The sequence below is a fragment of the Sebastes fasciatus genome, chromosome 22, assembly GCF_043250625.1.
Source record: "Sebastes fasciatus isolate fSebFas1 chromosome 22, fSebFas1.pri, whole genome shotgun sequence".
NCBI classification, from domain to species: Eukaryota; Metazoa; Chordata; class Actinopteri; order Perciformes; family Sebastidae; genus Sebastes; species Sebastes fasciatus.
Window position 1 is genome coordinate 8,842,768 of NC_133816.1, and position 27,583 is coordinate 8,870,350.

The following is a 27,583-nucleotide window of genomic DNA, read 5'->3' on the forward strand; positions in this document are numbered from 1 at the left end:
GATTTGAGCATATTTTCTATGCTAAATGCAGTACCTGTGAGGGTTTCTGGACAATATTTGTCATTGTTTTGTGTTGTTAACGGATTTACAATAATAAATATATACATACATTTGCATAAAGCAAACATATTTGCCCACTCCCATGTTGATAAGAGTATTAAATACTTGACAAATCTCCCTTTAAGGTACACTCTGAACAGAGAAAAAATGTGTGATTAATCTACTATGAATTTATTAATCGCAATTAAATATTTGAATCGATTGACAGCCCTAGTTTTCACTATTAACATATGCACTACAGTCACAGATCTTTACTCATTCACTCGCACATAAAGGACACAGCAGAACCGAGTGCAAACACTTGACCTGAGGGAACCTTTAACAACACTTTTGATCTATAGCAGTGCTACAGAGAGCTTTTTTTTCTATGAGTGGGTCCACGTTTTGTTCATCTTTTGTGCACTCGTGAGGATGCACGTGTACACACAGGTGACTCAATACACAGTCCTGGTTTCACACTATTCCACTAATCTACAGGTGGCAGTAACAAACACCAGCGAAGGAAGACAGCAAGTAAACATAGAGGCAAACAATGCTGGATTTAAAATACTTTTGAAGAGAAAGTCGGATTTGCGAATATTTTCTGAGGAATGAATGCATTCGACACATTTGTTAGACCTCAAGGATATCACACAATGTATTTATTTCACACGGCTCCCTCTGTGCAGCTCTCACGGGTTATATAAGTCTTTTCACGTGTGGTATAGGACCTATAAACAGACCTTGGTGGGTGAAATCAGTGGAGTTCCCCTTTAAGAAAACCAAGATGTAATGTGTCCAGACAAAAGACAAAACAAACATGCCCGACCTGCGCTCATTTTCACACCAGTTCACTGACATTTCTGTCCAAACAGCAAACTGTCCAAACTAGTTAAACCAAACGGAAATTACACCTAAAGTCAAAGAAACAGCAGACGACCGTTTTAAAGGAATATGAAAAGCACAAAAGAAGAGCAGTAATTATGGCTGAAAGCCTCATTTCCGATCACTGAGCTCTTTAAACAAACATGAATTGTCTGTGACGGCTCATCGCCACTCCGGCTCACTCGACACATCTTAAACTCTTCAGATCAACACTACCTGATCCCTCTCCTCTCATCTCCTCTTATACAGAACTCTTCAGTGTTGCTAGGTTTGTTTTTTGTGCGTCACAGCATATCACAAGAGGATACGCATACATTGAGCTTCAATAATTGAAGAACACACATCACAACACGAGTGTAGCAATAAAGAGAATGAATAATATCCTTTCTGTTTCTCATTTAGCTGCAACTGTGAATTTGTGGAGCACGTCTACTGATGGGAGCTGTGAGAGAGCAGCTGAGTGAGGCAGGCTTGTAGCTGAAAGGTCACCGGTTCAACTCCCCGGACAAGCCACCAAGATGAGGTAAGACGGTGATTCATCCTCTCACCTCCCTCTGCAACAGATACCGAACTGCTGAAGAAGACACTAAGCCATCACTGCTTACTAAAGCTGCGCAATTAGATCTAAAAGTCAACACTAACCTTCTTTTTTAATTATTAATCGGACTGTATTTACAGCACTAAGTCAAGTTCATTTATGAACAAGAAAATGAAAGGAATAAGCTCTTCAAGGGCGGACGTACTACATGTTGATCATTTGTGTCTTTCATACAGAATCACTATTCACTATTTTGAAAGATGTCAAAACAAATAGAATTTTCCCTTTAAAATCTCATTATTTAACGCTTCGGCAATATCGTCCTTGTTACATTCGTGCCAATTAAGCATATTGAGTTGAAAAAAATTGACACAGAGTCCTTTTCTGTTTTCAATCCCACAACTTCTCAAGTCGGATATGCTGACTTTCAATAACAACACAAAGCGTTAATAATAATATAATAATAATCACATGCAGTTTGGGGCAAGTCATAATTTTTTTTATGCTAAATGCAGTACCTGTGAGGGTTTCTGGACAATATTTGTCATTGTTTTGTGTTGTTAATTGATTTTCAATAATAAATATATACATACATTTGCATAAAGCAAGAATATTTGCCCATTACCATGTTGATAAGAGTATTAAATTCTTGAGAAATCTCCCTTGAGGTTACACCTTGTACAGATACAAATTATTATTATTAATATAATAATAATAATAATAATAATAATAATAATAATAATAATAATAATAATAATAATAATAATAACAATAATTGAATTGATTGACAGCCCCAGTATAAATGCAAAAGAATAGATCAGTGGGTCAAGCTTTTGGAAAAAACAAGGTGATTTCTCCCTTTTTTGTTGGAACTTTGTTCTATGTTTCATCTTACTTTAGGTATTATTTAACTGCATCAGTCTTAATTTAAAGTACAAAGCAACAACTTGCCTCAACTTTTTACTGTGATGATATTGTGTATTATATTGTAGAAGATAACATGTAACCTAAACCAAACAGTCAAATCTGACCCCAAACTGCCAATGGTTATTTTGTCATGTTGTTTATGTGGATATTAACACTGGATTTTCCCCCAAAAGCATTAATCATTTTATTTAGTTTGAAAATGTTGAACTGGGATAACCTTTTTCTTTTTATACATTTTCACCATCTTTCTCACATTACTGTGTTACAAGCTAAGGCTAACCAAATGCACATTTCTGTTGGATTTTTAAGGATCACATTTAATATACTGTATTACGTCTTCTCGAATTCACCTCGTATAACCTTCAATATTAACAACTATCTTTTGAACGATGAATGTTATTCATTGAGATTTGCAGGAATGGTGAAAGATCATCCATTGAAGAGTCACTTTATATTACTCAAATATACGCTTTAATGCACATGCACTTTCAACCTTGTTAGTTTATTGTGTAAATTGTAGCTGTTTAATCTCTTGGTTTTAAACATTTTGCTAAGCGTAGATGCCATTTTGAACATTTCTGTTATGAAGTAGATGTGAAATGCAACAATCTGTACTATTAGTGGGAACATTTTTTGGCTTGTGACTCTTGAAAACATAAGGGTGGCTACTTGACCTCCATCACAGGCCCGTACAGTGCACTGTGCTGTTCTGCAGAGTGGAGAACAGTAGTGTGAAAATTCTGATTATCAAAGCCTCTCATAACACTCCTATTACTGTTTTACAGAGAAAAAACAAAAAATTTTATGAGGAAAAAATGTTTAGCTGAAAAATATTGCACAGCATTTTGTTCCTATCCATTCAAATCAGTTCCACCTTGAGGGGCCCATGCCTTTATATTAGCTCTAACAGAGACGTTATAACACTGACACATCAGCAGGCATCTTATACAACTTGTAGACACAATAAAACACATCGCAGCGGTCACATATACATGGTCCACTGAGCATCAGATCGGCCGACTCGGTTACTTTTTCCGAACAGCTGACTCTGAGTCATTTTGTATGCTTGTGTGTTGATGTATATGTGTATGTATGTACATATGTAAATGTATCAATATGTATATGCATGTTTCATTATTTACTAGGGCTGTCAGTTGATTAAAATATTCAATTGCAATTAATCACAAATTAATCTCACATTTTTTATCTGTTCAGAATAGGAGATTTGTCAAGTATTTAATACTCTTATCAGCATGGGAGTGGGCAAATATGCTGCTTTATGCAAATGTATGTATATATTTATTACTGGAAATCAATTAATAACACAAAACAATGACAAATATTGTCCAGAAACCCTCACAGGTACTGAATTTAGCATAAAAAATATGCTCAAATCATAACATGGCAAACTGCAGCCCAACAGGCAACAACAGCTGTCAGTGTGTCAGTGTGCTGACTTGACTATGACTTGACCCAAACTGCATGTGATTATCATAAAGTGGGCATGTCTGTAAAGGGGAGCCTCGTGGGTAACCATAGAACCCATTTTCATTCACATATCTTGAGGTCAGAGGTCAAGGGACCCCTTTGAAAATGGCCATGCCAGTTTTTCCTCGCAGACATTTAGCGTAATATTGGAGTGTTATTTAACCTCCTTCGTGACAAGCTAGTATGACATGGTTGGTATCAATGGATTAGGTTAGGGTTTTCATATGATACCAGTATCATCACTCTGGCTTTAAAAGTGAGGCCAGTGCAACTCCCCGGAAGATTGATTGCGTTAACTTTGACAGCCCTAATATTCCCTACCAATTCTATTCTTTATGTTGTGCACTTTGTGCTTATGGCTTGAAAAGCGCTCTATAAATAAAATTATTATTAATTATTATTAACTCTGCTGCCTGATGTTGAGTCCAACCCAAACCAGTGAATGTATGTGTGTATATGTGTATGTGTGTGTGTGAAATGTGGACGTGAATGTGTGTAAGAAGAGGACTGTTGAAAATCCAGTCCATCTTCTCTATCTGATTTACACAGCGGTGTGTTTGAATGAGCAGCCTGCCTCTCGCCTGATGAGCTCAACTCCAAAAAGCCTCACATCTTCAACTTCCCCCTCAACTCACCCCCAGCACACTCTCCCATCACATCGTGCTCTCCTCCTCAAAAACAGCTACCACGTAAACACACACAGAACTCCAAAAATGAAATGTGTTTGGTCATATATTTCTGTGTTTTACCTCGAACAGCCTGACTGACATCCTCTTTGATTTATGGTTATGGACAATGTTGAGCATCTTTACATTGTAAAAGACTTCATTTGTGAGCAACAATACTGACCTCCAGGAGGTTTAATTAAAAAAAAAAAGAAAAGATGAAAGACAATCTGTCATGACACTAAAAACACAGAACTAGGAGGACTTTAAGAACTTTAAACACGCACCATCTACCTTTAAACATGCACTATCTGCCTTTTAACATGCACTATCTGCAACCATCTTGGACTCTAACCACTGGCGCACTTTACACTTACTTTACAGTATACATCCTATATACCACTTTATAGACTGCACATATGTACATACTACATTTATTTATTCACAGACTGTACACACTATGTTCACCCATTTACTCTGTATCTTTTATATCTCTATTTATTGTTTTTATAATTTTTGTATACCTTTACCTCTCCTGTGTTTCACTCTGTTTGCTGATGTTGCTGCTTTGACACCTGAATTTCCCTCCGGGGATTAATAAAGGTTCATCTTATGTTATCTTATTATTTTTTTTTATATACTTTATTTTTTCCCTTTTTTTCAAGGCTGTTTTCATATATGCAATCCACTGTTTGTAATTACAACAGTCTATAAACCAACTTTTAAGTTAATGAGCTTACAGACAAACCCATCAAGGACACTAGTGAAAACAACCTCAACATTCAAAACCTAAACAAAACCAGGAAAAGAAATAATAATAATAATGCCAAAAAGAAAGAGTAGAGTTAAAAAAAACAAAAAACAAAACACACATAACAAAAAAAAAATCTGATCTTATTTTGGCTCATAAAATCTGGTTTAGGGTTACAACACAAAATAATTTCATATAAATAAATGTGGAAATTGAGATCATTTGGGCTGAAATACTGTCTTGTCCATGGCCTCATCACATCCTCACAATGTGAGAATAATAATGCTGTGTGTCGTGGGCGGGGCAGCAGTGGGTGAGTTTGATGAGAGAACAACACATGGATGGAGCATCATCAGGAGCTGAGAGAGCGCACCATGCTGGAGGAGAGGAAGCAGAGCGGCGGCTGCTGGACGGCACTCAACTCCTGACGACCAGGAGACGCGTGACACGACTATGAGAGGATGAGAGGGGCGCATGGGAGATGATTTTTCTTTTTTTATTTAACTACCATGAGATATGATCAACTCGCTGCAAAGACTCCATTAAGTGGGAATCTTTCCCCATTGCGCCTTTTTTGATGCACTCCTCAGTCTTTATTATAGGGGGCTGAATTCATGCCAAGGTTCAGGATAATCCATAAAGGATGGATTCGTTCAACGCCAGCGGGATGGACGCGTTCACGGTCATCCACCTGAACTCCTCCAGTGGATATTCTCTAGCAGCGATAGCCAGCATCGCAGCCCTTGTGAGTTTCCTCATCCTCTTCACCGTGGTTGGGAATATCCTGGTGGTTATCGCTGTCCTGACGAGCAGAGCGCTGAAAGCTCCGCAGAACCTTTTCCTGGTGTCTCTGGCCACCGCGGACATCCTGGTGGCCACTTTGGTGATGCCTTTCTCTCTGGCGAATGAACTCATGGGCTACTGGTATTTTGGGAAAGTTTGGTGCGGTATTTATCTGGCTCTGGATGTTCTCTTCTGCACCTCGTCTATTGTGCACCTGTGCGCAATAAGCCTGGACCGCTACTGGTCCGTTACGCAGGCGGTCGAGTACAACCTGAAGCGCACTCCAAAGCGCGTCAAGTGCATCATCTTGATAGTGTGGCTCATTTCTGCTTTCATCTCATCTCCACCGCTCATATCTATTGATGGCAAAAGTGATGTGAGCCTTCAGCCTCAGTGCGAGCTCAATGATGACACTTGGTACATCCTCTCCTCCAGCATTGCCTCCTTTTTTGCACCGTGCGTAATCATGGTGCTGGTGTACATCAGGATATACCAGGTGGCCAAAACCAGAACCAGAACCATGTCGGAAAAAAAAAATCATCCCAGGCCAGATGGTGTCACACAAACTGAGAATGGAATGAGCAAAGCCACCTCTCCTTTCCATGCTGGTGGTGAAAGGGAGAATGGTCACTGTCAGTGTCCAGCCACGCCCTCACAACGCACAGTCACCATGGCACAACAGACAGAGGATGGAGACATGGAGAGCTCCTCCTCAGAGGGCAAAGGTCACAACAAACCCCAGCAGCAGGAGGACGCCCAGAAAGCCAAGCGAGCCGCCAACAAAAAGAGATGCTCCATCTCCAAACAGTCTGCTCGCATCTCCAGAGTCAGCAACAAATCCATGGACCTCTTCGCCTCCAGGAGGAAACGTCGCCGGAGCTCCGTGGCCTTGAAAAAGGTGTCCCAAGCCAGGGAGAAGAGGTTTACATTCGTCCTGGCCGTGGTCATGGGGGTGTTTGTCGTGTGCTGGTTCCCCTTTTTCTTCAGCTACAGCCTGTACGGCATGTGCAGGGACTCCTGTAAGATCCCTGACCCGCTCTTTAAGTTCTTCTTCTGGATTGGCTACTGTAACAGCTCCCTCAACCCAGCCATCTACACCATCTTCAACCGGGACTTCAGGCGCGCCTTCCAGAAGATCCTTTGCAAATCGTGGAAAAAGTCCTTTTAAGATCTGTAGCAGAGCTGCTGCACCACCGTGACAATCTCTTAAAGGATATATCAAAGTGATTTTAAAAAAATTAAGAAGCTTGTTTTGTCTATTACTGCCACTCCTTTACTCACTGTTACGTCTCATTGTCCTGTTGTAATTCAGTCACGGCAGTGCACACCATCAACACCTACTGGGCGGTGTGTCCATTACAGGCTTTCCCAGTCTGATTAGTGAGAACCACCGTTCTTTTCTTCCTACTGAAGTGTGCTGTAATGCTTTATAGTGTATCATCATTGATCAAGCTCTTTATACATCCAGAGAAGATACACATGGCCGGATCTATCTGCTTGGGGGCCCCGGGGGTGAAAATTAGCTTCTGGGCCCCCCCCCCTTTAACCCCACTTAATTCCTCCTGTGCAATGTGTGCAATTTTTCTATCATTTTTCTGATAGAATACTACTTGGCCACAGATTTGTGGTAACATATTGATTTAGAAATATGCAACACACATAAGCACAAAACTGAAATAATGAAGGTATTAAAACTTGATTTTGACACAGGGATCGTTTTCCAGACAAAGCCTTAACTGAATATTTGACATTTGGGGAAAAATGCTTATGAGAAATGAGAAGATAACCCTATTATGTATGTATGTGCGGTAAATATGTAGCTGGAGCAAGCGGCTGGTAAGCCCAGCTTAGCATAAAGACTGGAAACCAGTGGAAACAGCTAGTCTGACTCTCTCCAAAGGTAACAAAATCTGCCTCATGTCTAAAGCCAACCCGATCTCATGGGAAGGCGTATAAATAGCTCGACATTACAAGCACATTCTACGTGTCAAGAGTACGCATTTTAGCCTTTTCGCTTGTCATCTGCACGCCTCTTTCCGCGCGTAATTTTTACGCCATGCAAAAAAACTACGGTAACGGCCGCAGTTAGGTTTAGGCAACAAAACCACTTAGTTAGCTTGAGGAAAAAACATCATGGTTGGGCTTAAACTAAGTAGGTAAACTAAGTAAAATTCTAAATGTGTCCCAGTTTATTTCCTGTTGCAGTGTATGTGAATGACATCAGCTGACAGGATGTAAACATGGACCCAAGCTGTTTCCTAGCAATGCAATTCCGCTGCCATTCTATTGAAATGCGCTGTGTTTCAGACAGAGCATGAATACAGGTATATTCAGGCAGACAGTATGAGAAAAATAATGTGTTTTTGTAACATTAAAGCATGTAAACATGTTCTAGTAGTAACCCAAAATACTTATAGGTCCCCTTTAAGTGTAAAAACGGGAGTAGTTGCTAGGCAACCAGTGAAGACTCCATGAAGTATTGTTTTTGTAAAACCGCGAAATGTCGTTTTTAAACTGCTGATTTTGTACTGATTGAACAAACAAGATATAACGTGTTAATTAGTGAGCTTTAGAGGTTTTGGTAGGTGGATTGTGATGCCTTCAAACAGAGCCTGGCTAACTGTTTCCCTGTTTACAGTCTTTATACTAAGCTAAACTGACCGACTGCTGCCTCCAGCTCCATCACAGTACTTTAGGGGTATCAATCTTCTCATTTAACTCAAACTTTGAGATTAGGTGATGAAGCAGAATCCATTTTAAGGCCCCTTATCATGTCAGTGTTGTGCTTTAATTCTGCATATTTGTGAAAACGTTTAAATTCAGTTTGCACAAACCAGTTTACACACAGTGAGTCTGGACTTCTGGGGTTTTGGGGTTGATAATCCTGCATACACACACACACACACACACACACACACACACGCACACACAGAGAGCAGTGGCTTCCAGCCCTTTACACTTGTTTCCCCTGAAAATGTTTACATGTGACCCCTCGTTACACGTTTAATATGTCTATGGTCATTTTACCTTCTCAAATTATTTAATTTCAGTATTTTTTAGAAGCCTGAAAGGCTAAAACTATGTTGTACTTCACAAAAAAGGGAATTATTGGAGAGAAGTATAAATGAATAAATGACCCCTCAGATTTATTTTGCAACCTCTTTGGGGGGTGTGACCCTCAGGTAGGAAACCGCTGGATAAAATTGAACCATGTTCTTTTTTCGTCTGTTTGCCATGATGTTGTTGGCCATGTCAGCTTTTACAGCTTCTTTTGACCGTCTCTGCTGTAAATACAGACTCTAAAACAGTAAGAGTGAAGGGATAATGCATTTTTCTTTGAGTACCTGGGTGCTTTGAGGGTAACTGTGCCACCAAAGCGTCATTATGGTAATTCATAACACAGCTGAGAAACGGCAAAGCACAACAGCAGACTGAATCACTACAGAGCCTTCGTTCTGCTCTCTGACTACTGGACCTTAACGATTTGAGACGGCACTGAGAAGGCCTGACGCTCCTGACTATAAGCTAATTATTTTTATGATGTTATTTTCACAATGGCCATAAACTACTGAGTATTAAGGAACAAAATGCATTTATTTTGCATTTATTTTTTTCAAGAAACTACCTCTCTGTTTGTTTAGTTTTTTGTCGTTTGTTTTCAGATTTACATTTTGCAAAGTGCAGTACACATTTTTCCTCTGCTTAAGCTGTCTGCTGTCGTGCAAAAATAAAAGATGAAGACGTCTTATGTGAACTCATGGTGTGAACTCCTGGTGTGATGTTGCGATATGGAGCCCCTTTAATGGTCATGCACATCAATAGATGCAATCCTATCAAATATTGTTGCAGCTTTATATTTGAATGGAAAGACAGTTTTAATTATGAGGCAATCATTGTAATCTGGTGGTTTACCACTTTTCTTTCGCTTTTAAATTAATTGTACAGTGGTTTCTGTGATTGTGGATTAATTACCGTTCATCAAATTTGAATTCGACACGTTAATTAAACCCAATTCAGCAGTTTACTGTTCAGCTGTAGCAGAAAAAAAAACTTTTATTCAAAGCTGGATATTTGGTTTCGCTGTGTTGTGCAGTTATTTGTCTTAATTTGGTGGAAAAATTAAACAATCACGAGCAACTATAACTGCTTATTATCTCTATCATGGAACGCTTAACACATTTTTAAGCCCAAACAATATTACACTCTCAGCGGAGAGAGTTTGGTCTTTGAAATAAATCAGGATGCCATGACGGGGTCACAAAAAAAGAGAAAGGGTTCAGTCCCTCTAATGGACAGAGGCCATGTCTGTTTCAGGGTGTTTGTGACCTTTCAGCACAACAGGTTTGATGTTGGGTCTGGCTGCCTCATAATGTAATATTCCCCTGAGCCCCTGTGAGCAGGACTGAGGTGAAACAAATCCCCCACACCAAACTCTTGTTGTTTTCCTCCTACTTTTTTCTGCCTTGGCCGAGAGTGCACAGCCAAAAGCCATTAGTAACGTGTTACGGGTCCATCTGCTGCTGTTCCAACTGCTGTTTGCAGCCACCAGAGATTTATGCCTCCAAAAAATGAAAGAAAAAAACGGATCCCAGTCTGTTTAATTGTTTGAATAACGAGAATAAACAGGTAGGTGTAAAGTGGCTGATGGAAAACAGCAGGGAAATATCTGTGTCACCAGTCTGTGTATATTGTATTTAGCCGGCCAAAAATTTGTTTTTCTCACTGTCAAAAACAAAAAGAGTTATTGTCAAATTGTGCTGCACAATTTTGAACCAAAGCTAAATGGCTTTCCTTATAAGCTCAAAGAAAGATGAATCAGATTAAACATGCTGTTCTTCTACAGATTTATAGGTGTGGTGAGGACGCTGCCTTATTCACTGGGATAAATAAAACGTACTTGGCTGCACATTATCCCCTGGGTCTCTCATGAGTCAGAAAACAAACAGTGATTCAACAGGGTTCTTGATCGAGTACAGTGACTCAACGATAACTTCACCAGGTGCTTTCAAAAACTCTCCATTCTGCACTTTGTTTGAACAGTCAGCGCTGAGAGAGCAATTCATGAAAATGGAAAGTGGTTCATTTCTTTTCTGGCTTTAAGGTGAAGGCGTCACCAGGGGAAACGGCTTTCTTTTTAGATTGAATCACAGTTTCTCTTGGTAAAACTGAGTTTTAAAAAGCATTCCACATGATTTATAGAAAGTAACCAACAGAATACAAAGCTTCTCACTTGAATCTACAAGAAATCTACAGTTGTTTGACATGAGAGCTGTTCGTCTCCCCTTTAGAGCCAGAGCTATTCCACTGATGGACACTAGATGGAGCCTCAAAAACCTTCAACTGCTTTGAGCAAAACTCCTGAGGCTGCCTTTTAGCTGCTAAATGCTCCACTACAATCACATGCTAGTCACTCATTTTGTCTTATCGGAATTTTTTTCACTGAAAAAAGCTGCCTACTGCTTCTGTAAAATGATGAGAGCGGTGAGAGTGAACCAAACTGTGAAGTTATGGGCTGTAAAATCAAAACAATGAGCTGAAAGATGCTAAAAAATCTCCAAAGAGTTGAGGGGAACTGCAGTCAGCTGATGATTCTCTGTGGGTATTTCAGCACTCATTTGTCATTGTTATTGATATAAATGTTTTTGATTGGTGCGGCTTTAATTTTTACTTCGAACGACTCATTTATGTTGGAGCTAGAAACATACAGTACCAGATCCATAGTGGTATGTTATTGCTTCCATAAAACCTGCCTCTAAGCTTATTTAAAGGAACAGTGTGTAGCATTTAGGAAAATCTATTGACAGATATTGGAATATTAATGAGTATGTTTTCTTTAGTGTATAATCACCTGAAAATAAGAATTGTTGTTAGAGATGCGATTGGGAAATTCTGGGCCGATATTGATGTTTAAAATAACAATTTGGCCGATAGCCAATGTCGATACCAATGTTTTTGTTTTTATTTCTTCCTGTTTTGTGCCAGGGAAACAAAGACCTCTTCATTGTGAAAAAATAACTGAGCTGTTTTAAAGTCATTCAGCATTTCATTACACTGTCTTTGAATGAGCACAAATTCAATCACACAAATGTATGAATCAACCTTTGATATAGCCTTCTTTCACATGAAAAAGATTATTTTTAAAATTTCTAATAACCAACACAATATTTAGCCGGTGCAAAATTGATGCAACACAACAGATAAACATTGGCCACTGCAATCGGCAAATGTCATACCGAGACAACAAGGCGAATATCGGCTGACAAATTGGTGCATTCCTAATTGTTGTGTTTTCGTTATCTTAGAATGAGCCGTTTATATCTACATACGGAGCCGGTAGCCATGTTTCTACAGAAGCCCAGAACAGACAAACCAAACACTGGCTCTAGATAGGGCCCTTCACGTTTTCACCTCAGCCACCGTAATTCTCCTACACGAAGTTTCAGTTGGTTGCAATCTGCAACCTCACCACTAGATGCCACCAAATCCTACACACTGCACCTTTAAGATAATCATATGGTAAATATGTTTGAACAGAAACGGACATTTCTTTGGTCTTGCACATGTCTTTAAAATATTAAACAGCCATGAATTTTGGACATGAAGACTGTCTCTCTGATAACTACTATGAATAGCAAATGGGAAATTTCCTGTGTGAAAGCTTTTATGTGCATTTGACATATAGCTTTATTGGGTGGCATGCAGTATTAGATGTTAAACTTTTAATAGGGAATATCCTAAAATACACATTTTAAAACAAATCAAGAGGTCTAGTCTGAGCAATTAGCATATTGAGTGTTTTTCAGATAGGATTGTTGAAAATGACATCCGTGCTTGAGGGTAAACATCGCACTGATGCTCTCCTCTCCTCAATAGACTTCACTCAAAAGCGGATGAGGTTTCACATGCCATCAATCCTGGCAAATTTTGTGACAGATGAAAGGCCTCGTAGTCCTGTGGCTATGACACTGCCACACCTGACCGCCTTCAATTTTCTGCCAGACATCAGACCCTGGCGGTGGGGAAAAACGGAGCCGGCCATCATGAGATTGCAACCACAAAACCCATCCCAAAAGAGCTATTTGGTGGCTGAGTCCTTCAAAACGTTGAATCTAAATTTATGAGTTCACCTTTGAAAGCACATTTCAAAGTTTCCCTCCGAGTTTTCACTCTTTGAACCAAGAATGCACAAAATTCACAAATGCACACTTGGTTTGTCCTCGACTTTCGCAGCTATAGGATATATAGATTCTTAAATCATGAAGGAAAGAAGATACACTGAGGGTGTACAGGTGGAGCGGTTTTTAACCATTATAAACTGATAAAAAAAACCATTTTAGACTATAATAAAAATGAGTCCTTCCACCTTTTAAAATGTTAGCAATGCACTGAACTTTAAGTTAGTCTTTTAACATTATAATATTAGCTGATGCTTCGCTCCTTATTCAACATTTGATTAGTATTTGATGTATTGAGGTTGAGTTTGCTGAACCAGCATTAAAGTATTATGATGCCTAAATCTACATTTCGGTGTGTGATGAATTATCCCATCTGTTGACTTCATACATCAGTGTAGCTGTCGCACATAATGATGGAGAGCACCTCAGTCGCTGTTCACTAACTCGCTCACAGCTGAGCTCACAATTCTCCGCCTGAGCAGAAAGCCGGCCTGCCAAACGGCTCGGATACGACAAAGTGTGAACGACTCGACTGGGAAAAGACTGAACAACACCTGCCTCAGATTTTTCTCTTCAATTTAACTTTTTCAACTTTTAAAAAAAAAGGAGCTTGAGTCAAAAACCCTGGTTTTCTGTTTCGTTTTCTCCATATACACAGTGGACTTAAAGATTGAAGATAGTAATCATTGTGTTCCTCACACAGTGATGTTTATTGTACAGAGAGCTTGACTGTATTAAATAACAGACGTGTATTTGACCCAACCAGACACGAGAAACCAAAAGCAAAAGAAAATGTGCAATTGATTTTAGTGTGATAATATATTTTTGTTGTTTTCAACCAAATTAATGAACTGACCAAAACCAACAGCGTGTTAGTCCGTCTCTCAATACTTTCCAACCTCCCTACCCTGTCTGTGGCACCAGCCCCAAGTCTGTTTGATCCTACTGTACAGAACTAAAGACATAAATCTTTAAAAACAGGTCACAAATTTAGAGTGTAATTTTTAAAAAGGCTGATTAAATTACTAAAACAGCTTGGTACTGTATACAGTATATGGCATATTGCATACAACAAATGGAAAACAAGCACACACATGGTACTGTATCCATCAGTGGGCAACCTCCGGGTCTGAAAGGTGAAGCCAATGCAGAAGTGCCTTAAACTTGCATTCTTTCTAATAGCCAGCAGGGGGCGACTCATCTGGTTGCAAAAAGAAGTCTGATTGTATAGAAGTCTCTGAGAAAATGAGCCTACTTCTCACTTGATTTATTACCACAGTAAACATTGTAAACATGAGTTTATGGTCTCAATTGCTAGTTTCAAGTCTTCTTCAATACAGCATGATGTTCATTTAGTAAATTATGGTCCCATTTAGTGTTAAATAGACCATAAATCAGGGTATGATTTAGGGCGCGGCTACATTGGATTGACAGGTTGCTACCACGGTGTTGTCCGTCTGGGAGTTGTCCGTGTTTTAGTCTTACAACTTTAACCCTTTCACAGTGTGTTTTCAGTTCATGAAAGTTATTGTAACATTTTGGTCGCCTAAAAATGTCTTATACAGAGTTCGGTTGTACGTAGCTCCACCTTCTCGTGTCGCTCCTGGTTGCAAAAAGCCAAGATGGCAACAACCAGAAACCAAGATGGCGATGGCCAAAATGGCGAATTCGAGGCTTCAAAACGGCAGACCACAAACCAATGGGTGACGTCATGGTGACTACGTCCACTTCTTATACAGTATAGTCTATGGCATCTATATTATACTTGTCAAAACATAGATATAAACTTAACTAAGTATAACAACTTGAAGGTAAACATGGACTGTAATCTATATTTATTTGTCAAACATACTGGGATGGGAGTAAATCAGGACGTACAGTAGTAGTACAAGTGTTTTGCGACTGTCATACTATTATATATTTGATCACTATTGCTGATGCATTAATGTGTAAGTAGCATTTTACTGTTGTAGCTGGTTGAGGGGGAGTTAATTTGAATTGTTTTATATACTGTTGGGTAGTTTAATCTATAACAATGCTTCATAAGAGTATAAAGTGTAATAAATCTCTCTAAAATGTAATATAGAATCAGTAGAAAAATCAAGAAAAGGTTTGTAGAAGCGTTTCATTAACTTGTTAAACTGTAAAGTTGTAGCGGTAACACTCCCAGCTATCTTATAATAGAAGGTTATTTATCTCTACATTTAGGCGGCACTGTTTTTATTATCTTGTGCTCGTATAAAAACAACACAGAGATGCAGGAGAACAAGCGGACCCTTAAACACCCCATAAGTCACTTTTATTGTTCTGTTTGCTCCAGTAAGCTCATCCAGCCTCGGGGAAGACATAAAGGCAAACAGCATGGTTGAGGTTGACTCCTCTGCATCACCGAGTCTACTGCAGAACCACACAGTCACAACTGTTCAAATCCAATCATATACTATAATGAGTAATTCTCCCTTGTCAACAGTGTCCAACAACGTGGCAAGACCTTTCCGTCAAACCAAATTCACAATTATAATTATCGCCTGGAACTCATAGCCGGAGGCACAGTGTGAATTTGGTGATAATTACTGGTGCAGGGTGTGAGAGGGCACAGAACAAGATGTCATTTATTATCTCATAATGCCGCCGTTCCATGTGTCAAAGTTAGCGCTTTTACACTGGAGAGTAATGCTGTAAATCCAACGAGGAATATTAAGTAAATAAGCGTGGGTGTTGTGTTTGTGCTGTTAAACTAGAGTTACCATTAGCCAGAGTTATCATTCAGATTTTTGGCAGTATTACATGTCTTTAAAGCTGCATAAGGTGATGCTATGATTAGGGATGTCACCATACGAGAAATTTAGGGGTCGATATCAATATGAGTGAAATTCCACAATTCTCGATACCACGGTAAAAAACAAAACGATTTGGAGCTAGTGTTAAGAAGTTCATTATTCCCTCTCTAATATTTATTGTATATTGCTGTGAAAACATCTCCTTCAAACAACTGGATTTATTCAAGTTTCTTGCCAAAAACTACATTTTACAAGATTACATTTGAACACATCATGATTACCTTATAATTCACCTTTGCCCAATGCTCATTTGCTGAATAGAGCTTGAACGCATCATAATGAAACTCAATGCAAGGTTAGCTGTTGTGCAGGACTGTGCTGCGCACTGGCTGCTAACAGCTGACGTTAACTAGCTCTCTTCCTGCCGATTTCAACCCGGATTTGTTGCTCACAATGTAGCATTACCAGGGAAAAAAGAGGGGACGCGTCGATAGTGAGTTTGCTGCGTTCTTTGGGATTTCAGACGGCGTCAGTCTCGAGCCCCGCTGCTACCTACGGTATCTGTAGAAAAACAAGTAACAAGTAACAAGTATCGGTGTTGTGGGCCATAAAATCGAAACAATGTGCTTAAATACACTACAGATCTCCATACAGCTGAGAGGAACTGGGTGCAACTGTTGGGTAGGTTTGAAGTGGTAGTTGGTGTTACTGGTGTTACAGTGTTCGGGCGTTTACATTACTTGCCCACTGCCCCAACTTCGTTTACCTTTTTTTTTTTTTTAAAGATTATTTATGGGCTTTTTCAATGCCTTTATTGATGGTGAGTATGTCCCTTTTTTTTCTTCTTCTTCTTTTTGATGATGGACGCTGCAATTATAAACTGAAAGTAGCAGGAGTCAGATTTCACTTATCACGTGATGAGAGGGAGGGCCGTCGATCGACAAGATGAAAAAGCACCTATGTGGCAAAATTTGGGATTTACTGTAAACCCAATGCTAATAGAAAACCTGATAATGTTAATGAGGCAATCTGTCAACTTTTGGAATGAAGCCGTGCAGAGGACAAATCGAATCGATCGGAGACGCCAGGCAGACCTCCATCCAATGTAAAAAAATTTGCTTATCGCAGCTTTAATTCACACAACAAAAACATGTTAAGATCCTGTGTTGGTTGTTAAAATCTTATTATGAAAATTATTATTATGAAAAAGCTGAATCCCGAGAAAAGTACAAAGAAAATTAAATGCCATTGAAGGCTTTACAGTTGGGTTTTATGTAAATAATGTGGTCAGAGAGGAACCTCCGATAAGATGGAGGTCACTTACTGACCAATAACTAGCATAATAAGGTATTGTTAACGGTGGGAATAAGGGATGTCATTAGTTCTACTTGTACTGTTTGCTGCAGTATAGAAAGTCCTACACAGTCCCACCAACCATCAAACATCCCGTATCTGCCGCAGGGTCTCATGATGCTTCTGTATCTGTTGTGAAGTGATTAACCCCGCAGTGTAGCCTACAGCAGTACATTAGAATACGTGTCACATTAAGGATTTTACATGAGTTTCCTCAGCGGCAACACCGTCTCTTAAAATGTGATGAAATGAGCACTTGACTCTGAAATAGATTATGTGAAGATAAGAGTTGTGTGAGGATAACATGCACCTACTGGCGTACCGTTGTGGTCAGAAATTTTAAGAAACATGTCCCAAATCTCCAAAACATTAACTTGGAAGGGTAATAAAGAGTTTAAAATGAAAATGTCTGTAAACATAAGGCCCCACAGGATCCATTATGTTTGCAGCAAAACAAGCCTTTGTCAGAATGATGAACAGGTTTATAAATGCCAAAACTAAATTCAACCTGCACCCTTTAAAATGGATTACAAAGTCAGATAATGAAGACTTTATTGCCCAGCTGAGCTTAGTTCCAAGCGATGCACAATTGCAGATCTGTTGGGTATAATTTAGGATGATTAACAGTGTGTTTGTGTTGATTTACTGACAAATGATCGTTTCAAATAGTTGTATTCATTTTGTCACAGTTTGCAATATGACACTTGGGAACTTTTCTTATTTCAATAGCATCTGTAGTATCAGTCAAGTTCTGAGTCAGTGAAATGATCGTCTCCCTCCTCAGACACCCTCAGCTGAATCAGGATTGTACTTGTGTGTGATCGAAAGAACCATTTAAGAGACAAACTCTTGAGAGTTTAGGGATGATCACCATTCTCAGACCTCTCTTCCAAGGACACAGGGGGCTTAAAAGCATCGCACGCAAGCTGCAATTCTCAAGTCGCTCCTTTACAGCCGCGAAATCCAAGTTCATTCATAAACACTGCAGGCAGTTTAGGTAACCCCTAGCTAAGAAGACTGAAAATAGTAGTGTCTGCAACTCATTGATAACAGTGGCTGTCAAACGGTTGGGAGACGAATTAGAACAATCATCAAACAAGTTGAGCAAGACAACACTCAAAATGAACTTCAAAAAGATGATTACAACATATTAGCACAAAGATATATTGTTAATACGCAATGTATTCCCCTACGGTTCATATGATATCTTACGAAAAGTTATTCCTCATTTTCCTACGAATGTCTAGCACCACATGACACACGTGTCAAATTCCACTCCAGTCTTTTCAAAATAAACTTCCATCTTTACAGGAAACAACTTTGTTAGGTTTAGGCAACAAAACAACTTGGTTAGGTTTAGGAAAAGATTGTGGTTTGGGTTAAAACATCTCCGGAAGTGGGGTAACTCAAGTACGGAATTTACATGACAAATAAATCAACGTTAACTTCTGGTTTCGTGCGGGGTACGAACGCTGGTCTCCTGGGCGCAAGTCCGGTGTTTACTGCCCCACCCATCCACCCCGATCTCCTCCGTACACTGCGTTTGTTGCCCTGGTTCACAATTATGTGGATTACATACAAACTGATTTTGTGGGATATATACAAATTACAGTGCATTACTTTTCGTAGGTAGCTATGAACGGTGTATGAGAACAGCCTGAAATACGACAAGGAGCCAGGAACAGGAACTAGAAATCTTTTTTAAAAAGTAACACATATTTTAGACAATTGAATGTCACAGATCAATTTTATACTGACAGAAAATATGGAAAAACAATGTTCCATAGGTATTATTGTACTATAAGTGTACAGCTATGCTAGCAGCTGTTTGAGGATTTGAGCTAAATGCTAACATGCTAGCATAATCACAATGACAATGCAAACACAACTGAGGCTGATGGGAATGTCCCTAGTTTTGCAGGTATTTAGTCAGCTGAGAAGTTTCCATTTTCAGTTACAGAACACATGACTCTGGTAAATATCTTGAAATCTGACTGTTTTTAGGCAAAACACTGAAGTTATAATAAAATAAAATGAAGTGATTTAGTATTTCTCCTCCAGAATTACATTGCTGGGAATGTGGTGAATTCTTTGGAACAGCATTAGGTTACACAACATGTACAGTTCAATGAGTAATTATTATGTGAAACTAATTTAACTTTCAGTCCAAAACTTCTGGCGTCTACTCAAGCACTTGTTAGAGAGGGTGTATGAGTAGCCCTACATGTATAGATGCCAAGTGTGGTTGCTAAAAGTCTTGTGCAATCTCAAATGCGAGGGGGAGAAGATAAATGAGACGCAGTACAAGATTACAGTATTTAACAAAGTTGTCAGCTTTCAGAAGTAGCTTGTTTTCAAGTTTTTAACAGCTTTATAACAGCATTACAAGACGGTGACATGACCTCTTTGTCATGTGAACAAGAGACACAAGAAACTTTCAGAGATGAGCCGCGGTGGCCTCCTTCAGAGACGTTATCTGCAAAAAAGTGTTTCAACAGTGTTTTATGTTCTTCCCACTGTTGTTCCTGCCGGGCCTCTTTCTCCCCGTCACCCGCATAGAGTGACGCCTCATCCTCCCACAGCTGACTGAGTCGAACTGCGGCTGGCACACACTGTTTGCCGTTTGATCACTGGATTTGTTTCGGCACCTGCAGGCCCAGCGATTTGGCTTTTGGTGTCAGCGTGTCCAAAAAGGGTGAGAACTGAAGAAAAACACAAGGCCCTGAAATTGTTTTTTAAAATCTCAGCCAAATGAAATTACTTTAACTTAATGATTGTTAAAACACCCAATTACATCATCGTATCAGTTTCCTTGTTTACTTTTGACTTCCGTGTACTCTCCGTTAATCCAACATTATTTCCAGCATGTTGCGTCAAAGAAAGCGCGTTGACAAGAGCCTATGCTTTTAATTTTCTCACAGCATCATTCTGCTAGCGGCAAATAAACTGTAGATGAGTTTAGACAGCAGGCGAGGTCGGAAGTCAGCTGGGAGTACAGAGGAATTATTGATATAGCAGTTTTTCCTCATTCATCGCTTTCTCCATTAATGGGAACTGAGCTCGGGGCAGGTCTGGGATTTTCAGTTAATATGCCTCATGCCTCATCCACACAGGTGTCTGCGTGTTCATCTTCCATTAAGATTTATCGCCGCTGAAACAACTGCTCCACCCCAAATTGAATATCATGTTGGATATTACAGGCCAGGACATCGGGGAAATCAACGGAAGCCTCGCTTGATATTGCTAGTTTCTGGCTTGAAGGCTGAAATGACAACAAAACCACTTAAAACTTGTTTTAGTTTACTTCTAGATGCCTGGTTTACATTCATAAGAGAGATTCTTGTTTTAATTACATTCTAGCTGCTCCCACAGACGCTGGGTTCCTGAAGCTCAATGGAGGAAAAGAAAACATGCTTTAACTGGTATCAATCAACATCCACTGGGTCATATTTACCATTCACCTGCCATCATTTGTGATTTAACTCTGATTCTTATTCGTGCGTCCACAAATGCGCTTGCTAAATGTGAGCAAATGATTGTAAACAGCTCAATATATTTCACTCAAAGTCACTTTCACCATCATCCTTCACAGAATTATCCACCTAAACAAGATTACACTTTTGATCCATCTATGATGGAAAGCAGTCTTTATTTATAGCATTGCTCAGGCTTGATTCATGTGATTTAACAGAGAACCTTATTTGCAACTCAAGTCAAGTTTTTACAATAAAGACATAAAGTATATGCAACCTGATTGAGGAGAGTTATGGAACACTAGTTTGTCATTACATGGCAATTTTGAGCAATACTGTTCACCATATCCCAGTGGATACTTATACCCAACGCATGCTGGGATAGCCCTCACACCCTCAACCCCTGAGCCCCCTAAAACCCATCTCCCACTGAACAAATACCGATTAATATCAGGCTTTTGTCTTTGTTGGGAAACGTTACAATCGGCATTCATTCTCGGGACAAATGACTGCAGTATTCACGGGTATTTAACGGCTCCAGCTCCGATCGCCAGTGATGGAAACATGACACCCGGGTGGACACGATAATTTTCCATGTGACGTGCGTTGACTTGAATATAAAATAAATAAAATCAATGGGGATTTGGAGAATTATTATAAATTATTAACGTACAAAACATGCAATTAATATGTTCTCCTCAAGGCCACCAGACTCCAGTGAGGCAACAGTAATTTTACCTCACTAACTGAAACAAACTTCATTCAAACTCGACAGAAAAAAAATAAAACTCATCAAAACCATCTTGTTTAGTCTTTCCACTGTTCCAACAATCACCAACTCTGGTTTGGTTGAAATAAACCTTTAATTCATCGAGTTAGATGTGAAAATAAACGGCCATTATATGCGCTCCTCAAAGCCACCAGACTCCATTAACAGAAACAGTAATTTTACCTCACTGATCACTGTAAAACCCACTTCATTCAAACTCGACAGAAACAAAATAAAACTCATTAAAAGTTTTTGTCAGTCTTTCCACTGTTCCAACAATCACCAACTCTGGTTTGAGAATTTGAAAGAGAGTCTGAATAAGTAACAGATATAAAAAAGACGTATACACTGTAACATTTTCACTGTTTACTAACCCTGTTTTCCGGCGCGTTTGAGACGTCAAATGTGACACACTAGAAAATAAAACACAAAGGCATACTCGTCTACTGGCAATGGGAAAGGAGTCTATTCTTAGTGGGTTTCACCACGTTTAAAAAACCCACATAGATGCGCTAATTTTAGTGGAAAATAGGTATAATTGTCCACTTCCCTGACTGGCACAGTTGTGAATACTGAAATCAGAGTGGTCTCCTTTCCAATGAGACACTACAACAAAACTGTCTGACTAAAATAAGTGTTGCTGCAGAGCTCTAGCTCATGTTTTGCATTTTGAGTACTAAACATTATTGGTAAAAGATGCAGTATTCAGTATTCGACAGAGGTCGACAGTTCATTCTTGATTTTGGCAGCAGTTGACAGAAAAATCTTTCAACTTTTAAGCGAACATGGACAAGAAATCCTAGATATGCATCCACAGCTCCATGGCAACTGAACAAACTTCCCCTGCTGATGAAGACTGTGTGATGGGGTCGAAAGCTGCATAACAAGCAAGTAAAGAGCTTTAGTTGGGGTTTATTGGTCTACAATTGTCTACTGCAGTTCAACACTGCTACAGTGTCAGTGCAGGGCTGCTTTAATTGATTTTGTTACTGTTTTTCTGTAAATATGTGAAACTTATACAGTACACAATGACTAAGTATTCAAATTCATGTTAAAGTTGACACAGCACTTGAATGTGAAATCTGTCATATAAAACATTTCAGAAAAAAGCGCCTGAGATGTTAATTATCACAAGCAACATTTTGACCCTTAGACCTTCATCAGGTAAAATCATAGACTGTATATAAGAAGTAACGTCACCCATTGGTTTGTGGACTGCCGCTTTGAGGCCTCAAGTTCAGCATTTCGGCCGTGGCCATCTTGTTTTTTTGCAACCAGAAGTGACACAAGAGGGTGGAGCTAAGTACAACCGAACGCTGAATAAAATATTTTTAGACAACCAATACGTAACAATTACCTTTCATGAACTGAAAACACACTGTGAAAGGGTTAAAGTTGTAAGATGAAAACACAAACAACTCCCAGACCGGACAACGCCGTGGTAGCGACCTGTCAACCACAAGGTAGCCACGCCCTAAAGCAAACCCTGCTTTATGGTCTATTTGACTCTAAATGGGACCATAATTTACTAAATGAACATCATGCTGTATTGAAGAAGACTTGAAACTAGCGATTGAGACCATAAACTCATGTTTACAATGTTTACTGAGGTAATAAATCAAGTGAGAAGTAGGCTCATTTTCTCATAGACTTCTATACAATCAGACTTCTTTTTGCAACCAGAGGAGTCGCCCCCTGCTGGCTATTAGAAAGAATGCAAGTTTAAGGCACTTCTGCATTGGCTTCACTTTTAAGACCCGGAGGTTGCCCCACTGGGTGAAATTCAAAGTGGGAATTACTGACAAATTTTGTTGAGCCTTTAAATATGCAAATTGCATACAGACACAAACACATTTATTCAGCTAGATGGTGTATTTAGCCTACAACAAGGAAGTTCTCACGCAACATTTTCTGCAAAGCTGAATTTGCAATAATGCAGTCGCAGCGCTGCTAAAATGTTCACTTCTATTTTCTACTGTAGATGTCCGGAGGGAAGTAATATGTGTATTTTAACAAAGAGAAGTGGAGCTTTTTCTGTTAGACAAAGACAAAGAAGCACAAAAGTTTGAACGTTTTCAATGGAATACTGCCAACATCTTTCTGTAGTATTGTTGCCAGTGTTCAGTTTCTTGGTGAACTAAAGGGAGATGTACAAATGCTAAAGAAGATGAAGAGGAAACCTGCTGCTATCTGCCTTTTTCAAAGGCTGAGTCGCTGTGTGGTTAAAAATGGTCGTACCTGCATGTGTCAAGTCATTAATGATATTTATGGTCATGTTATATTCATGCTATTCAAATGTCCCCCAGGGATTAAGTATGTCTGACCTAACCTAACCTCTTTCATACCAGACTGTATTCTGTGCATGGAGGTATTTTTACAATTCAATTGCACATTAAAAAGCAATCTCTCCACGTGCAGCATCTCATCTCCACCCCACCCCCCCCCATGCTGCCGCAGAAGGCAGAGGAGATAGCAACTGCATTTCTGACATCTGCCTCATGTATGTATAGTTTTAAGACTTCTGATTTGTTGTCAGTGAACAAATCAGAAGGTTCCCGCTGCGTCTTTTTCATTGAATCCCTATCCAGCTTTTGTAGTCTCAGTCCCAAATTTGATGCACATCCTGCTGCTTTGTGAGTTCTTGTGTGTTCACACTGCGGGCTCCACCTGCACACTGCGATGAATCATTGAATGAATAGCCAAATATCCATGTTTGTGACATCTGTGTTCATTGCAGGGCGCTTTTGATGTCTGAGACCCAATTTTTATACAAATTCTGCCAGAGCCAAGGTGACAGAAATGGGATTTCAGCTGAAAGGTAATGAGATTAAAACGACCTTGCCTGGATATTCTTGTGATAAATGTGCTGTAAGATTTCATTAGACTGAATAATACCTTCTGTATTCTATAATAGCCTTTATCTACCTTGCATCTGTATGACTGAGCACTGGTAATGTGATACCCTAAGATACAGGTTATCACGAGCCATTATAAACAAGAAAGAAATCTACATCAGGTAATAATTTTATATCATTTCCATTCTCCGGAGCCTCTTCTTTAAATAAATCTCAAAGAATAATTACAACATCAATTGCAATTTATCGGAGGACTCCCGTGAAGAAAGGAACAAATCCCCAAGCGTGAGCGTACATCTGGAAGCCATTGGCCATGTTGTTAATGGATGCATGAAAGTAAGAGCGAAACCCCCCGAGGCCATCCAGTGTTCGCTGTTCCACAGCTCTTTAATTACTTGGAAGGCTGAAACTTAGCAGACGGAGTGGGCGAGACAAATGAGTCCCTTAATCATGACCTACAGAGCTCTGTTTATCGGCAGGAGAACCTCGTAGACGTGTCATGTGATGTTGGAAGCGGAGCCATTAAAAGTGACCCAGAATATCAGGCAACATGGTAACATTAGAGTTCAGCACATTTGGGTCTACTTTTAGGGTTTATGAGTCGAAACGTTTTAGTAACTTTTTTTTTTAATGACTCCCATCTCTATTAACATTTAGGAGAGCTCCAGAGGGGTCTTAACCTGTTAACAGCTACAAAAAGATCGCAGATAGCAGTCCGCGGGAGGAAAGGCAACACATCTGGTAGAAATAAAAAATAAACTTTACAGCTCCTCACATAATGCTCAGATTGATTAATTTCTACACCCCTCAGTGTAAGGTTGTGGGCAAAAAAGTGCTACAAACGCGATTGGATAGAGCTCTTTTGGGTAATTTAACACAGCTGAATTAATTTCCTGCTCTTTTAATTTGTACAGTACAGGTATTTTTTAAGCTACGAGAGTGGCATGCCAATGGTAACTTACAGCATACTATGCAAAATGGCATCTTGGTAAATATCAATGTGAGACTTAAAGGTGCAGTGTGTAGGATTTAGGGGGATCTAGCGATGAGGTTTCAGATTGCAACCATAGACTGTATATAAGAAGTGGACATAGCCACCGTGACGTCACCCATTGGTTTGTGGAATGGCATTTTTAAGTCTTCAGTTTGATATTTTGGCCGCCGCCATTTTGTTTTTTTTGCAGCCAGAGGTGACACAAGAGGGTCAAAAAACAAATAGGGTCACAAAACACACTGTGAAAGTGTTAAAATTGTAAGAAGAAAACACAGACAACTACCATACCGAACAATGCCGTGGTAGCGACCTGTCAATCACAACGTAGCCACGCCCTAAAGCATACCCTGCTTTATGGTCTATTTGACTCTAAATGGGACCATAATTTACTAAATGAACATCATGCTGTATTGAAGAAGACTTGAAACTAGCGATTGAGACCATAAACTCAGGTTTACAATGTTTACTGAGGTAATAAATCAAGAGAGAAGTAGGCTCATTTTCTCATATACTTCTATATAATCAGACTTCGTTTTGCAACCAGAGGAGTCGCCCCCTGCTGGCTGTTAGAAAGAATACAAGTTTAAGGCTCTTCAGCATTGGCTTCACTTTTCAGACCCGGAGTTGTCCACTGATTGCAACCAACTGAAATGTCTCCCTTGTGCCAAGCAAGTAGGAGAACTATGGTGGCCAACGCAATAATGTGAGAAAGTGACTGGCCCTATCTAGAGCCGGTGTTTGGTTTGTCCGTTCTGGGCTACTGTAGAAACATGGCGACCGGCTCCGTGAAGAGGACCGGCTCCCTATGTAGATAAAAACAGCTCATTCTAAGGTAACGAAAACGGTTCGTACTTTCAGGTGATTATACACCAAAGAAAACATACACTATATTCCAATTTCTGCCAATAAATAAATACTACACATTGCACCTTTAAGATACGTATTGATATTGGCTACATATTTCTGCATATATTTCCAACTTACTTACTTGGACAGACACACATTAAATATAAATTGAAAAGAGTTGATACATAAAACCACACCTATCAGAGAAACTACAAATCGTGATCATAATTTCTACTATGTGACTTTGTAAGTGTCATAAAACAGCGACATCATGTTTTCTTCTAGGAGTGATTCTCTCTTTGCTGATGTAGGATGTTTTAAACATAAATAACCTATTCTGAGGTAAAAAAGTTTTAAATGTAACTTTAAATACAACTCCTAGGAGGCACTCTGACATGCTTGATAAAACATGGGTCCAGTTGCTGGACGGAATACGACTAAAAACTACAATTGAGTCTGAACACTGAAATTTACAAAACCACAAATGACATCGTAACGTTTTGGGGACACTGTTTATGCCTCAGGCATTGTGCAAAAAAAAGAATATACAAGTATAGAAGGCTGGACTGCCAGAACACACTGTTAAACAAGGTGCACTGGCTATGGATGCATCATCAGCTTTAAGTAAACACAGTCCTGGAATAATCAGAATAGCCACATCATATATTCAATTCAATGTAAAAAACGAACAGGCAGAAGTCTGATGAGGTGGAGTTTAGGTCAGAGGGCGGATTAATCTGGCTACAGTGAACTTCGACCTTGATATCACCTGGTATAGAAATAATTTACAACAACTGAAATTACATTTCAAAAACCTCTGACAGCGTCTAAACTAGAAACCATTACAACATAATAATAATCCACATAAATGTTGACAAGAGCCATAAACAGATGATGAAACACTATTACAGTGCCGAGACGTAATGGAAATTCCCAACTGGATTGTTGAATAATAAAAGGCGTCCTGTTGCTCAGCAGCTTTGACTTTAATAATACAGTTACTCCTTGTTAATTAAATATAACACAAGTACTTTCCACCATATTTATTTCGTTTTTAGAGGAACTGATTCAGCAAGATTTCAGTGTGTTTACTGCTCGGCCATCTGATTTATCACTCCCTCTCAGCTGTCTTCATTATACTGATCAATGCGGCCGTTAATGGCAACATAGCGTTGCCGTTATCGTCAATGTCATCAGCTGATTGCGCTGTTTTCTGAGTCAATAAAGTGAATGTCAGTTTGCTCCTGCTGCCAGCTAATTCA

The 27,583-nt window shown here is 39.4% G+C and overlaps 1 protein-coding gene across 1 annotated transcript; it reads left to right on the forward strand.

Moving 5' to 3' along the window:
• The first annotated feature begins 5,425 nt into the window (after positions 1-5,425).
• On the forward strand, positions 5,426-9,910 carry LOC141760870 (alpha-2 adrenergic receptor-like). The gene has a single exon (XM_074623968.1). The coding sequence runs from the start codon at positions 5,937-5,939 to the stop codon at positions 7,242-7,244; it is 1,308 nt and encodes a 435-aa protein (XP_074480069.1). The 5' UTR covers positions 5,426-5,936; the 3' UTR covers positions 7,245-9,910.
• The last annotated feature ends 17,673 nt before the right edge of the window (positions 9,911-27,583 follow it).

Excerpts from the sequence above, each read along its gene's own strand:
- LOC141760870 (XM_074623968.1), top strand. The coding sequence starts at position 5,937 with ATGGATTCGTTCAACGCCAGCGGGATGGACGCGTTCACGGTCATCCAC.